This window comes from Athene noctua, chromosome 5, assembly GCF_965140245.1.
Source record: "Athene noctua chromosome 5, bAthNoc1.hap1.1, whole genome shotgun sequence".
Lineage (NCBI taxonomy): Eukaryota > Metazoa > Chordata > Aves > Strigiformes > Strigidae > Athene > Athene noctua.
Window position 1 is genome coordinate 62,687,521 of NC_134041.1, and position 14,562 is coordinate 62,702,082.

The window sequence follows — 14,562 nt, forward strand, 5'->3', positions numbered from 1 at the left end:
AATGTTGCTAATAGTAATCTACTTAGAAGTCCCATATGCAGCCAACAACCACCTCTCCATGATAAAAACTCAGATTTCAGACAGAGAACCACTCTTGTTAAGAAGGAAATGTATGAGGCAACAAAGAATTCAGATGATGACCAAATGGGCAAGATTAACGGTGGAAACAATGTCCTGGGTCAGCACCAAAATTAAGCATTTTCAAATTAAGACTCCAAACATGTTCCTCACATTGTTCCTTGCTTACCCAAAAGGTAAGCTGACCTTCCTTACCATATCTAAACCACAGCTAGTTCATCAGTTCCACCTGTTGAAGCGTATGCAATTAAGAATTAACATAAGACTTAATTAGAAAGTGTTATTTTATTCCTATCTTACAAAAGCAAAGCTTCACAACATGAACTACACTAGATATAATTATTTCAGAATTAACCTTGTCATCTGAAAACATTCACTACACAATAAAATTTATTTTACAACTCTTAACAGGTTTCATTTCTGCATACAAAATATGCTCTTTACACTGAAATACATATTATTAACAAAGCAGGTACTTAGAAGCACATACACAAAGATTGCTCAATGAAAAATGCTTCAGCAGGGGATAGATTTCCTGCAGCAGAACATCCATTTGCTGTAGATTTTCAAAGAAGCTTAAGATGAATAGAAAACTTGCCAGTGAAGACTTCTAAATTACATTCCCTTCGTCAAAAAGAAACAAAAAGCAAACACCCCCCAAACATTCTGGAACAAAACAAATAGCAACAGATCATTTTGCTAGGAAACACTGTTGGAACGTGTCTTCCAACACTGAGTTTTATGTTAAAATGCCAATCAATGTTTTATGTCAAAATCCTCTTTATCTAAACATGTAACTGCTAATAAACCAACTATTTTTCCCTATTAGCTGCTTCACAGTTGGTTTAAGTATTAACTGAGATAATCTACTATGATATTCAGTCTAATATTTGCATGTTCATCAGAATATTCATAAGAATAAGAAGTCTATGTTGAGAGAACTATAAATAGTGCATGTTAAAAATGTCAACGAATCCATAAAACAATCCATTACAATAAAAACAAAAAATCCACAGTTAATTTGAGTTTTTTTTTCAACTACATAATTTAACAGAGTCAAGCTATGGAAAAATTTCAGCTCATTCCCAAACTTCCCTGTTAAGACAAGTTAAAATGCTAATCACTGCCTTATAATATAAGGATTTGGGTTTAAAAAAAAAAAACAAAAAAACCCAACAAACCAAACAACCAAAAAACCCCAAAACAAACAAAAAAGAAGTTAGTGCAGTGCAGCACACTGAGAACTCAATATGAAAAGTCCTATTACCCGAGGACTCGAGCCCACAATTCCTGCCAAGTATCCCTCCTTGACTCTGAGTAAGGCCTTACTTGTGCAAGGGAATCATCACGATCATACTCTAAAACAACTTTCCAGTCCTTATTATGCTCTTTAAATTAAATAGTATGTACAAAATTATGAAAAACTCATATGAAAATTCACCTTCCACACCTACTCAGTAGACAGAAGGAAACAGATATAGTCATGGTGACGTTTGGCACAACTGAACACACAGTATTACACTGAAAAATTAATAATTAGTCAGCAGGGATCCGCCCCACAGATCTGGTTGCAGATCAAGGGATGAACACCAAGGCCTGCTGCCGCCGAAGAACCCCCCTGCAACCAGGAACTTGCAGGAGGAAAGAAGGAAAAATATTTTTTTCATTGCTCAACAGTTCATAGATGTTCAAGCTAATTTTCTCTTCCTTAGGTACTTCGAAGCAGAAACAATGGTATTAAGTCAGCAGTATTAAAATACTTCTAAACAGCTATTTGTAAGGTTTGGGGTTACATTTTTTTTTTTTTTATACTGAGTTCTAAAATTAAGAACATATGTTCCCCTGCAACAGAGGATCCCCTCCTAAACGAGGGCCCCTTTTCAATAAGATCACACAGGCTTCTTGCCGTCAGCAACCTATTTGTGATCTAATTCTTCTGCTAGTTAAAATTTTGTTCAGGAGCATCATGGTTCAGAAGTCCTTTTTCTAAATCGCCAAATCATTAGCTGACAAAAAAAGGAAAGTTTATAGTTTACAGGCACTGTCAGTGAAAGTCCTAACGGATCAGAAATGGCATAAATGGAATGGATGAAATCTCAAAACCACACGTGTGCATTTTGGAGTTAATCTCTGTACTGCCACCAGGAGAGGGAAAGGCTGGAGCCGCAAACCAAAGAGAACTCTGGGGTTGTGATCGGCATCATTCAGTGCTGGAAGGTGCTCCTGGAGCCCCACCATTTGAGAACACTCCTTGGAGCCGCCACAGCCGAGGAATACAAGTGCGCAGCAGCTAGCAAAAGGCAAGGAAAATGATCTCTGTAAATCACTAATGGTCTTCAACAGTAACATCTGTTGATCTAACACTGTATTTTAGCCAAATTTAGATTTTCGAATGTGTCAATTCACAATCAAAAGAGGGCTGTCACTCCTGCAGTATTCTTTGACTAAAAAGAGTCATGTTGCAAACCTGTACAGGAGCAGTAGCTTCCAACTGGATTCCCGTTCAGACAACTTTTCATCCTTAAAATGAAGGAATCTGTACATTTATGCACACAGAGTTGCAGTTTTGCTTATAATTTAAAAGCAACAAAGAGACATTTTGGAACTATAAAAAGTGGAAATTACATTCTGTTTTACAAATCCACTGAAATGGAGTTTGAACAAGGCCTGAAACCAAAAACAGTTTCTGGAGTGGTAGTGTGTTATCATTCTTCTTCACTACACTGGAAGTACTTCAGTGGCATATTTTTGATCTCATTACTACAAGACTATGTGCAGCCAAGAATCCCATTTCCTTCAACTGGTTACTTAAGCAACAGTCGGTAAATTAGGTAGAGAGAACCATATTTGGTTCCCAAATTTCTAATTCACTAAAGTCAAAATTACTTCTAAAGCTAAAATTCTCAGAAGGGTGGTTTCTCCCACGTTGATCTTACACTGAAGTCATTGTAAGTTTTTCCATCAGCTTCAGGAAGCTTTAGCTCCCAGAACAATATAGATTTGAATAAGCCAAACATTTGCTATTCAGATTCCAACCTCTGACTTGCACAACATGAATAAAATCTTCCTGCTTTTAACAAAACATATCTCTTGCCATATTTTGCTGATACTAAAAGGAGAATATATAAGGGAAGCTTTAATTTGCCTCGAGTAAGACAAACTAAGGTAAAAGTGCATGTCTAAATATAGGAAAAGTAACAGTTCTTCACTTTTTTTTGAAACATTACAAATTCCTGTGTAGCAACATTAAGAGCTTTTATTAATTTTGCTAAGATGTTTTATTTAGGTTTAAATTAAAGTGCCTGTTCGTTAGCCTAGGTGCTTCTAAAGTAAGATGTACAGCGTAAAATAAAACCCCAACATGTGCAATGGACTTCGTGAACATCTTTAGTTACCTACAATTATTAATCACAATGACTTCAAATGTAGCCAGCCGGTATTTCTTCACCTACCACATGAACAGTTCAGATAACCCAGAAGCCTTTCCCCTTATTTCTACCAAAGCGACAACAGATGTGGGGGAAGGGACAGACAGACTGACTTCCAAGTTAGCTGAAGTTTACAGTAAACTAGATTATACAACTTTCAAACATACAGGCAACCTATAAGTTGTAGCTTGGCCCAAGATAAAACTGAACAAATGTTTTTTTAATTTGTAAACCTCTTGTTTGTTTCTCATAGAACTTCTATCGGCAAGACAGAAGTCCAGTTGTGCAAACTTTAAACAGCTGTACAAATTAGTTTAAGGCAGTTAAAAATCTCACAGAATATATATTAGTTCTACAAGCTCTTTATTATGACTGTTAAGAATTACCTTTGAAAAAGAATGACATGTAAAATTTTGGTAAGTGTAGTTTAAAATAAGGTGTCGTATTTAACTCTTCTCTTGTGTAATTAGTGAACGACAAGCTTTTAACTCTCTTTTCCTAGCAGAGTTTCATTCATAATAACCTGTTATCTTCTAGTTTTGTGACGAGTTTTAAAACTAATAGTTAAATTAGTGTTTGAGCCCTGGCATGAAGGGTTTTCACTATACTACGCTAAAACTTATTAGTAACCTTCAGATTACAGGAAGTTTTACATCAAACTGAATTCGTACGTGAAAGTTGCGTCTGTTTGTTTTTCCAGTTTGGAGTAGCTAAGTTTTTAAGCATAAGTACGCCTCAAAAGTAACCACGTGCCACTGAATTAACTTTTTGTATTTTAGGATTAATATATTTGGTCTTGCCTAGTAAACAGTCCAATAATTGCATCCTATGTTTCAGGACACATGCTCTGCTTCTGTATTTGTAGAATGTTTATTGGGATTAAGTGCAAGCAACATAAATTTAGCAACCAAAGCATGTAAATGCATTCCAATTCTTATAGCACTCTCAGCTTTTTTGAAAGGCTACATATAAAATAACAATCACATCTTATATAAAATTTCCCTGGCAAGTTTTACAACATAGAAATAAATTTGCCTCCTTTGTCAAATTGATTAATGTGAAGATTCCTTATGGGAATGTGCAAGCTTTTCTTCAGCAAGTATGAAAAATATATTGTAATATGTTAAAAAACTAAATGAAAGCATGTTCTCAGTCAATGTTGACTATGTTGGCCTCTTGCAAAATGGCAAGCAAAGTCATACTTATTTTTACACTTACACCCACATATGTTGCACTGGAAAGGATTTTCAAATCCATGACATCCCATGTGAATAGTATAAAGGATATTGTCCGCAAAGTACATGTCACAGTGTTGGCAGTGATGCAGAAGCTGAGGGTCCTGAACTGGAAGGGTTGGAGCCGGAGTACTCGGTTGACTGTTACTTATGCTGGGAGTACTGGTGTGGGCACTGCGCTCACTGCTGGGACCTGCCACGGGACTATAGTTCCTTTGATTGTGCGTAGGCCGAGGATCTGGGCTGGTCGGAGATGAATTTTGAGGAATATTTGCTGACACAGCTGAAACCACAGCAGGAGCAGCAGGCTGCTGTATCATGAAAGGCTTTTCATCTTGACAGGAAACAACATCAGGAGAGGCTGGATTTTGGTTTTCAGGTGGCAAGCTAGATAACTGTCCGGCTAACGTAGAGAGCTGGTTTAAAGGATTATCTACCATAAGGTCTTGTGGATCTCTTGGCAACCCACTGCTCTGGGTTGACTTTGTCATACTCTCATAGGCTTCAGTCTGGATATTTGGGATTTCATGAGTGAAATCATTAAGGTAGTCTGGTTTCTGAACCACCATGGAAGGTGGACTCAAATTAATTAATGCTCTTCTGCTGTACCCTAAATTGCTGGTCTTCTTCTGCAAAACCCCCCACATTTTCTTGCTGCTTAGGGAAGACCTTGTACCCTTGACAGGCACCATTTTATGTTTGCGCCTGCGGTGGTGAGATAAATTGCTTCTGTCACTGCAGCGAAAGGAACACAATTCACATTTGTATGGTTTTTCACCAGTATGCGATCGCATGTGAGCTTCCAGGTGACGTTCATAAGCTGATGCAAAGGGACACAGATGGCATCTGTGCGGCTTCTCACCTGGAAAATTAAAAGAGATTATACTACAGCATCTCCAAGTGCTTGAAAAAGGCATTTCAAAGAACAGAAAGTAGCTGACTGGGAGCTGCTCATCAAACAGCTCAGCTTCAGAGTCACTGCTAATCTTGAGTTTAGCAGGATATGTGGTGGAAGAGTGGAGTAGATTAAGACATCTCTGCCTCACCCAAGTGATAGCAAACACAATTAAAAGATGTGACCAGAATTAGCCTAACAAATAACCTGACTAGGAATTGCAGCAGTGATGCCAAGAACTGAATGCCATGATGTCTGTGTGGTGCTCTTAACTGGATCCAAACTCTACCTCGCCTACAAAGCACATAAGTAGGTGGCTACAGAATGTCCGTACCACCAAAGTGTAGTCATTCTTAGTAACTGTGTTTAAACATTGATGGAGGGTATCCTTTTGATATCTTCCAAACATTCCTATTATCTAAATAACCTGTGTATCCACTGAAGAACTGAATTTTGAAAAAGGATCCTGTGGCTAAAGAGCTCTGAACGAACACAAAAGGCAGCTAATCCCTGGACAGCCATGTGCTCTCTCAGACATGAGAGTCAAGTATTCTCCTTTCTGACAGGTAGGACTTTGCTCTTCTGTTAAATACTTAAGAGATATTCACATTAACACTTTTAAAAGTACTTAGAAAACTTGCAAACATAATTACAGGCCAACACATTTGTAACACAATACTTTGGGACTTCTGATTTTCCTTTCATAGGCTGATCTTCTAGGAGTTTTTAGATCCAGGTCTGCAACATTAGAAAAGTCCTAAAGGATTTGATGCACGTTCAGGTGCTGAAACGAAACATCATCTTATCTTCCTATCTAGAACGTCAGATCAATTTCTAAATCACTGTTGTGCAACTGATTCTCTTGCCACACAGCCTGACAAACTCAAAAAAAAAAAAAAAAGCCGAGCAAAGCGAGTGGACTCCTCTTCAGCCTTTACGGGTTTTTCTGGAGCATTTTCTATCATTTTAAACCACAGGGCAATACATCTGGTTTGTGGCTTTCAAAATCCATCTAGAACAACTGTAGAAGCCAGAGATCTGCAGGCAGCGAGAGCCACTGTGACACAGCGAGTGCTCTACAGGCCCCGTAAGATGGGACTGATACAGAAAACCCTTCCCATGCTGAGCATCCCACAGTTTGGAATCACAATTTAGCACACTGAACAGAAGATTTTTTTTTTCCCCCTACATCACTGGCTCTTCAAGAAAAGAGCAAGCCATTTTTGTGCTACCTTTAAGCATGTTATTTGCACCAACTGAAAATACAATTTTTCCATAAGCTTATAAATATATTCAGATAGGTGGATGTATATACACATTCAGAGACACACACGTGTAAAGAGCTGCAGATCTGGTACAAACAATGACATAAGACTCACAAACTCTGTTGGGTTCACAAAGAGCTTGTCAATCTGAATGGTCTTCATTCTAAACTGGTTACACAGAGATAAATATTCACATACCATGTTGCACGCCCTTAATACGACACAGCTGGTGAACTACTAATTATACTGCTGTCAGACTCAGCATGAAATTAATTCTGTGGCAAGTTGCACTTAATAATGGTTGCGTGATCCTGCCTGGGCCACAATTACTTTGGCAGACACCTTGCTGCACTCATGTTATCCCGGATGCATTATCTGTTTCCTTGCAGAGTTCTGAGGCTACTAGCCAGCTATCACTACCTGATTTTAATGCTGATTCAGTCACTCTGAGCCTTCATAGTTCATGCAATCCACCTCTTGGCCTTTTGCCATGCCTCCCCACTATGCTTCTGAGCAAAACTACACTCAGGTCTTGGATTTCCTTGCCCTTAAGTGAAAAGAAAAAAAACCCAAAACAACCAAGAAAACCAAACCAAAACCACCCTTCCTCGTTCTGGAGTCCCCTGTTTCTGTACGAACGAACAAATCGGGGCTTTCTGAAGAGCCATTAAGGTAATGGCCAAATGGTGTTGCCATCAGCACACCATGCAGTGCTGTATTAAAATTAAGGATATGAAACAAATTGCAAGAAGACAGAGGGGAAACTATACAGAGAAACAAAAAGGCCTCTGGCAGCCCAAGACTGTTGTCTATATTATAGGGTATAGCGCAATGGATTGGTACAGGGAAATGAACTGTTATCACTGTACAGTTACTGGCATTTCATTGGGCACCAGAGATGTTTGAACTAGTAATTTGGCTCTAAAGTGTTGACTGGGTGAAGGTGTGTTCAAACTGCTGAAGCTCTTTGACAGACAGTAGGCAGAAACCCCCAGTATCCCCCCTCTCACAGCTAGTTTGCTTTCTGAAATGGAAATAATTCAGACTGCATGATTTTAAGTAGAGTAATGCGTGCCTTCAATTTGGCTACCTTATCCTAGCACCTTTGTGGAAGTTTCTTTGATGAAATGAGTCATGCATATACCCTCTGATAACGGCAACACCTGGAGCAGCATCGAGACAACTGTCAACCCACATGAAAAGCTCCATTCTTCTGGTATAATGCCAACAATATCATATGCTACAACCATGAGAAACTACTCAAAATGTTAGTCAAGTCATAAACCCAAAGTATTATGCTTTGCCCTAAAACCCAAATTTGTGTAGGTCATGGAATGTTTGTTTCTGGATAATAACCACTGGGTCAGAGATTTTTGAGGACATTTCTCAGTATCCAATTCTTTATTGAAATCTATCTTGCTTTCGTATACATTATGCTGCAACTGTGCTGAAATGGTCATAATCTGCAGCAGGAATTCTTCTGCTACCTCTAGGCACTTAGTGACCTCTACTCCCTAAGGAGACATTCTGAAAACTTCGAAGAACTATAAACCAAACATCTGAGGGTATAAAAAAGCTAGGCAGCTTCCAGGAATAAGAGAAGGAATGCTGACACACAATACCAACATTTTGATACTTAAAGAAGGAAGATTTCATTTTTTTGCTCTCTAGTATGGATAAAATTTATGACATTTAAGTAACAACACATTATTTCAGTTGTTCTGTTTGAGAAACCCCATGCATGCCAAAACCATCTCAAGAATCAGCAAATATACCAAGAACATCAAATATATCAGCAAATATACCAATACCAACACCTTCTAGTAGCAATTTATGTCTCCCATCACAGCTTTAGCAGCCCATCTGCTCACATTGACAACTGGGCAGCAGTAACTGTGGGCTCAGGGATGCAAGTTTTTAGATGGTAATAGCAACAAGCTACTGAAGAGACATGAAAGTCAATGTTACTTCTGCATCTTTAAGTACCATTTAAAAATGAGCTTGCCTTAGTCTGCAGTACAGCTTCTCCCACTATATGACGCTCATTTCGCAAGCTCAGAAATAGCACTGCGCAGAGGAAAGCTGTTAAAAGAAAAATAACTTGTCCACATGCCACGAGGCAAATGGTAGGTGAAGCTGTAACTGCTTTCTGAAAAACTAGACCAAAAAAATACTCCAAAACACACTGCTGCTTTACAGATCTGCAGCAAGCCATGGCATTAACACTGTCAGATGCAGGTACACAAGCAACAGTATTTTATCCACTACTGGAACTACACAAAATTTCCACTGGGAATCTGAAAACAGCAACAGCTACACATAGAGGTAGCTCATGGTAGCACAAGAGAGGAATTTATAAGATCACAGAACCATTCTATGACTATCTTCAGAGTCTAAACCTCACAACTCTTATTTCTAGTTGGTTGCTGTTTTCTATCCCATTACACCTTGTCAAAACAAGCCAACACTGCAGGGCCAGTGCAACTGCTGCAGTTTAAACCCAGCTGGCAGCCAAACACCATGCAGCTGCTTGCTGACCCTCCTCTGCCCTGGGGGAAAAGGAGTGAACTGTAGGGTAAAGGTAAGGAGACTCCTAGGCTGAGATAAAAACAAGTTAATAATTGAAATAAAATTAAAATAATAATTATAGTAATAATACAATATACAAATGACTAATGAATAATGTGACTCTCACCACCTGCCAACTGATGCCCAGTCCATTCCTGGCTAGCAATCCCAGAAGAGGAAAAAATCCCAAAACCACAATTCCAGAAAAAAACAGAGCTTCCCCATCAACCTTCATCTCTATACTGAGCAGGACGTTGTACAAATGTGGAATATTCCACTGGCCAATCTGGGTCCGTTGCTCTGGCCATGGTCCCTCCCAGCTTCACGTGCATCCGCACACTAGCGGGACACAGGAAGCCAAAAAGACCTTGATTTCTTAGCAACAACTGAAAACATCAATGTATTATCAACATTCTTCCCACACTAAATCCTATACTGAATCCAAAACACAGCACTATTCCAGCTGCTAAATTAGCTCTAACCCAGCCAAAACCAGGACAGCAAGGAGCGCTGACTTCCCCCAAATACATCCTGGGAGTCACTGTGGAGAAGCAATGGTTCACAGCAAGGTGAGAGTCTGCCTAACAATAACCGTACCTCAAGAGAGCTACAACTACACCCACGTTACAACAGCGTGTCTTCCTTCAAGGTGAGTCCCAGAATGCCACCTATCCAAGACCACTGACATAATACACTTAAAAGCTTTAGGACAGTCCATACCTGACTGGAAACCTATAAAAACTTCTGTTCTTTGCAGAACACAATATTTTTCTCTCCTTTCTCTAGTTAGTTAACAGCCATACAGTCTTTTGTATCAGTGTAATATACTCAGCAGACACTGAAATCAGACTTCACAAGGATCTTTTGTTTGTTTTCTCTCATTTGCCAAATCGAACTGACTTCACAGTTTAGGATATTCTAACCTTTACTGAGAGTTTTGCTTTTCAGTGTTATAAACCCAACAGTGGCAAACACTCTTTAACAAGCACAGTAAGTGCTCTTACAAGCCACAGTAAATATTTTTTTTTCCTCTCCATTACTGTTATTAATCACTTATTTGATGATATGCCCACACATTTGCATATTCTACCAAGAAAACTTTATTCTTATTCCTGTTTTGCACGACATTCTAGATGTGGAAGTATAAAACAGGAATATTTTCATAGCTAAACAACACAGGAGGAAAAGCCGCTATAAATCTCCCTGTGGCAGCATATACATTTTTCACTTTGCTGATTAGCAAGGAAAAACTAAGAGTTACTTTTAGGGGCCTTCAATTTATACTGATGCTTTCATGCTAAACTTTACTCCCATATATGTTTACTTCAAATTCAGTAGTCTGCAATAATTAATATAAGTTGGAATTTACATAATTTAAACAGGTACATGGCACACTTAAAAAAAAAAAAAGTACATTAAAAAACAAACAAAAAAAACCCCTCGAGTTGTTGAGTAATTGTAAGAACTATCACACTGCTTAAAGATGCTAACTCCTCCTCAGATACAAACTGCAATGTTGAGTTAATACCACAATGTCTCACAGCGAAGTACTGGGGGGTATTTCATACCTGTATGGATTCTGATATGCTCTATGAGCCGTGCTGTTCCTTTGCTGGCGTAGTTGCAGTATCGACACTTCAACTTTCCATCAAATGTCCTTTCAAACCCATCCACTAACATTCCTGAGTTTTCATCCAGTGAAACTTCAACAGAAGGATGATCCAGACCATTCTGATCACCCTCTGTCCCAGCTGTGAATAACGCAACAGATATGTCAATCCAGAATCCGTGGGACACTATCTATCATGCTATGAGAATATGCCAAATATCTTTTGCTTCTCTATGCACTTGGTGTTTAAATATATAGAACTATAAAAACATACCGTGATCAAAACAAAGGTACATACACATCTTTTGTGATGCAAAATGCTTCCATACAACTGTAATCATCTGCATAATTATCTGGAATGTAAACAGTGCATTCTCAAAAAAAATCAAAGCTGATATTAGCTTACCTCCCTGAAGAGTCTCTGCTTCCTTGTCTCCGCTAACTGAACCAGAAATCATATTTACATGGTGAGTCTGCTGTGTAAGGTATTCCTGAAAATCTTTTACGAAGTCCAAAGGTTCTGGCTTTTTTTCACCCATATTCACTCTTTATGTTTACAGCCTCTTGTGCCTAGAAGGAAAAATATTTTCAAAACGCAGGTGTCATTGAATTTGAATGCATTCATAAAAAACAAGTTATTGGTAACTCAACACACAAATTGACAATCATAAGGATATTATTTTCAGAATTTTTAACTCATTAAAGATCACCAAATACATGACTGTGGAAGCCATTTTCAGCAACAGTAATAAAAGGACAATATCAAATTGGATAAAATAACGTAATAACCAAAATCAACGTCCTTTTTTTTTTTAAAAAAAAATTGATTATACCTGAATTTCAGTCCCCTGCTAAGTAGCAAACATGCTCCAAACTGTACTCCCAACAGGTCAGACAGAAAGCACAGAGCACAGCTTCTCCACTTTTCCTGGAAAGAAAAAAAGGAAACGTAGGTCCATGATTCTTCCCAACCCCCATGAGCTGTAAGAAAGAAACTTGAAAAAATAAATATGTTATGAAAGACAGATTCTAATGCTCTACTGCTGTTTTATTAAAACAATTACACTTCCAGAAAAGACTTTTCAAAGACTGCATCCACTCCTTCATGTATCTCACTGATCATTTTAATAGCTTCTCTGGTGAACACGTGGCTCCAAAAAAGTCCCAGAGTTGGGCAAGTCAGTTACAGCAACTGTAATACTGGGAAACCAATTGAATGTTGCTGATTAACAGAGATGAAAAGAAACCTTATTTCATAGTTCTCCAAAAATCTGAGTCTCCTATCCTGCACAAAAGTCTTAATCCATTTCATTATTTTGCATTGAAATAATAAAAAAATTCACTAGAAGTCACTGGTCATGCTCTTTTCTGGGACTGTAAATTACAAACCTCTAGAGTCTCGATTTGCAATGAATTTGTGAAGACAGAACTTAGGATTCAATGGGAAAGAGGGCAATGAGTCAGTCACATTATTATTCCTGCAGGTTATAATCAGAAAGTTCGTAATGCTACATTTTCATTAAGAATATCTTTCTGGTTTTCCAATAGCTACTAAATAAAGCACTACGTGACCTACAAAAGCTCAAGTCCTGAGTTCAAGGCCACTTTTAAACACACTCCTGTATTTTGAAAGTTATTTACAAGCATTAGTTCATTTCTGGCATGCAGATGAGTATGTACTTTCACATCATACCTAAGTGTGCTCAACTACTATCATTATTATCACCATTAAGTTAGTTTTAACACATCTTTATGCATCTGTTTCGCCTACCCTCTTTCTTTCAGGTGTCACCAGCCTCGTGTAGGCTTAAGTTAATTTGTGTTCCATTTGTTGGTGTCTCCTGCAATAAAACAAGGATATCAGGATATGAATCAAAGATACGGAAGAGAACAACAGGACATTGTAGAGTCCTGACTCACCAAATTATAATAAGAAATAACAATTTAAAATGAAGCCATTCTAAATGTTGAATGGTTCAACATGAAACATTAAAGGTCCATATTTTCACAGAAGAATCCATGTATCCCTTTGTGTAAGGCACAAAAACTTACTCGATCAATTACTTTTATAATGACATTTTTAAAGAAAACTAGACAAAATTTTAAAAATCCGACTGGTGACATTATTTTGGTGATCAACTGCATAAAACCTCATTTCCCTACCTCATCTTATTTAATTGGAAAACATTCATCCTTCTTTTTTTTTTATATCAAATTTATATTACCCCAATTTAAGCACCACCTCAAGCCTCTATATCTGTATTCACAAAAGAACCTTTTGTGACTTTATGTGGTATTTTTTATGGATATGCAAGCAGCAGTTCTCCTTTTCGGGGAAGAATGATACAGGTCAGATGCCTGCTATGTCACTACTGCAAACTGGTAAATGCAATTCCAATTATTAGAAACCTGAGCAGACCAGATCATGTTTCATGCACTTGAATAGGCTGATCACACTAGAGGATCCTCAAACTCTACTTATACAGAACATTTTCTGCATAAACAACTACATCTCCTCCAGCTTTATACCCTGACAGGTAGAATCCTAGTTATGCATTTTCTACACAGGCACAACCGCTGGATTTAACAGTAGTTACGGTGCTGATGTGGAGTAAGTTTATTGTCCCGTTTATTATAAATATTTTGTCTAAAGAATTCTATCAAAGAAAATAATTCAGACACAGTAAAACCAGTGGTTTAACACACAGAGGAAGAACTCATACGGCAGTAATTATAAAGAAATAAAATCATGACTGTGAGCCTATGTACCCCATTTTCTTTTAAGGAATAAAGGGGAAAAAAAAAAAAAGGAGGCTGTCTCTGCCCCAGTCTCATCTTTTCCAGTGCAAAAGACTCAGATTAAGGAAGAAGGAAGGATCCCAAACTCTATCCAAGTCTTTCCTGCTCCTTCTCGAGGCGTTTTGCGCGTGGAAAGGGGAAGAGGAATCGCCGCGCCGGCGGCTGCCGGGCCGAGCCCCACAACCTGTCATCCGCCACCGAAAACTGCCGGTTGCTCCGCCGCCCCCTTCCCACACCCGAGAGCGTACCATCACCCCGACCTTTCCTCCACCTTTCTCCGAGCCACGCCGCCTTCACGCGTGGGCGCGGAGCGACACAGCCACGGGAGAGCTCCGCGTTAGCCTGGGGTCCCCCCCCCCCGGCTCCAAAACAAGGGAGAAGCAGCGCGGCTCTCCCCGCCCGCCTCTCCCCGCGGCGAGCCGAGAGCGGCCTCCCGGGGCGAGGCGGCCCCCCCCCTCCTCACGTCAAAGGGAGGCCCCAGCGGGGACCCCGGGGCAAGAGCCTCACGGCTGCCGCCACCGCCCCGGGGGCTGGGTGTGTGCAGGCCACGCTGCCGCCGAAGCCCCTTCGCGGCGGTGGGAGGAGGAAGCAGCGCGGAAAAGGGCGCTACTCACCCCCGCCGCCGCCCCTCACCGCGGCCGCCGCCCGCCGTCGCCGCCGCCGCCATGTTTGTTGTGCCCCCCGC

General features: G+C 39.5%; 1 protein-coding gene across 2 annotated transcripts; it reads right to left on the reverse strand.

Moving 5' to 3' along the window:
- Positions 1–344: 344 nt before the first annotated feature.
- On the reverse strand, positions 345–14,560 carry IKZF5 (IKAROS family zinc finger 5). 2 transcript variants are annotated; one of them, XM_074907914.1, is made up of 7 exons: positions 14,492–14,560; positions 12,850–12,919; positions 11,912–12,006; positions 11,485–11,648; positions 11,038–11,220; positions 4,725–5,603; positions 345–2,368 (listed from the first exon to the last, which is right to left on the reverse strand). In XM_074907914.1, the coding sequence occupies exons 4-7, from the start codon at positions 11,615–11,617 to the stop codon at positions 2,283–2,285; spliced, it is 1,281 nt and encodes a 426-aa protein (XP_074764015.1). In that variant the 5' UTR covers positions 11,618–11,648; positions 11,912–12,006; positions 12,850–12,919; positions 14,492–14,560; the 3' UTR covers positions 345–2,282. The 2 variants fall into 2 exon arrangements, with proteins under 2 accessions (XP_074764015.1, XP_074764016.1); XM_074907915.1 differs by having other exon boundaries at positions 345–5,603.
- Positions 14,561–14,562: the final 2 nt, after the last annotated feature.

What these genes read in the sequence shown, in the direction of transcription:
- IKZF5 (XM_074907914.1), bottom strand. Translation starts at nt 11,617, where the DNA reads ATGGGTGAAAAAAAGCCAGAACCTTTGGACTTCGTAAAAGATTTTCAG. An exon ending in GCATATCAGAATCCATACAG is followed by an intron (nt 5,604 to 11,037) that starts GTATGAAATACC and finishes TTAATTTTCCAG; the next exon opens with GTGAGAAGCCGCACAGATGC. An exon ending in CCAGTGCAACATATGTGGGT is followed by an intron (nt 2,369 to 4,724) that starts GTAAGTGTAAAA and finishes GCCTTTTGCTAG; the next exon opens with CTGCTGCGCACTTGTATTCC.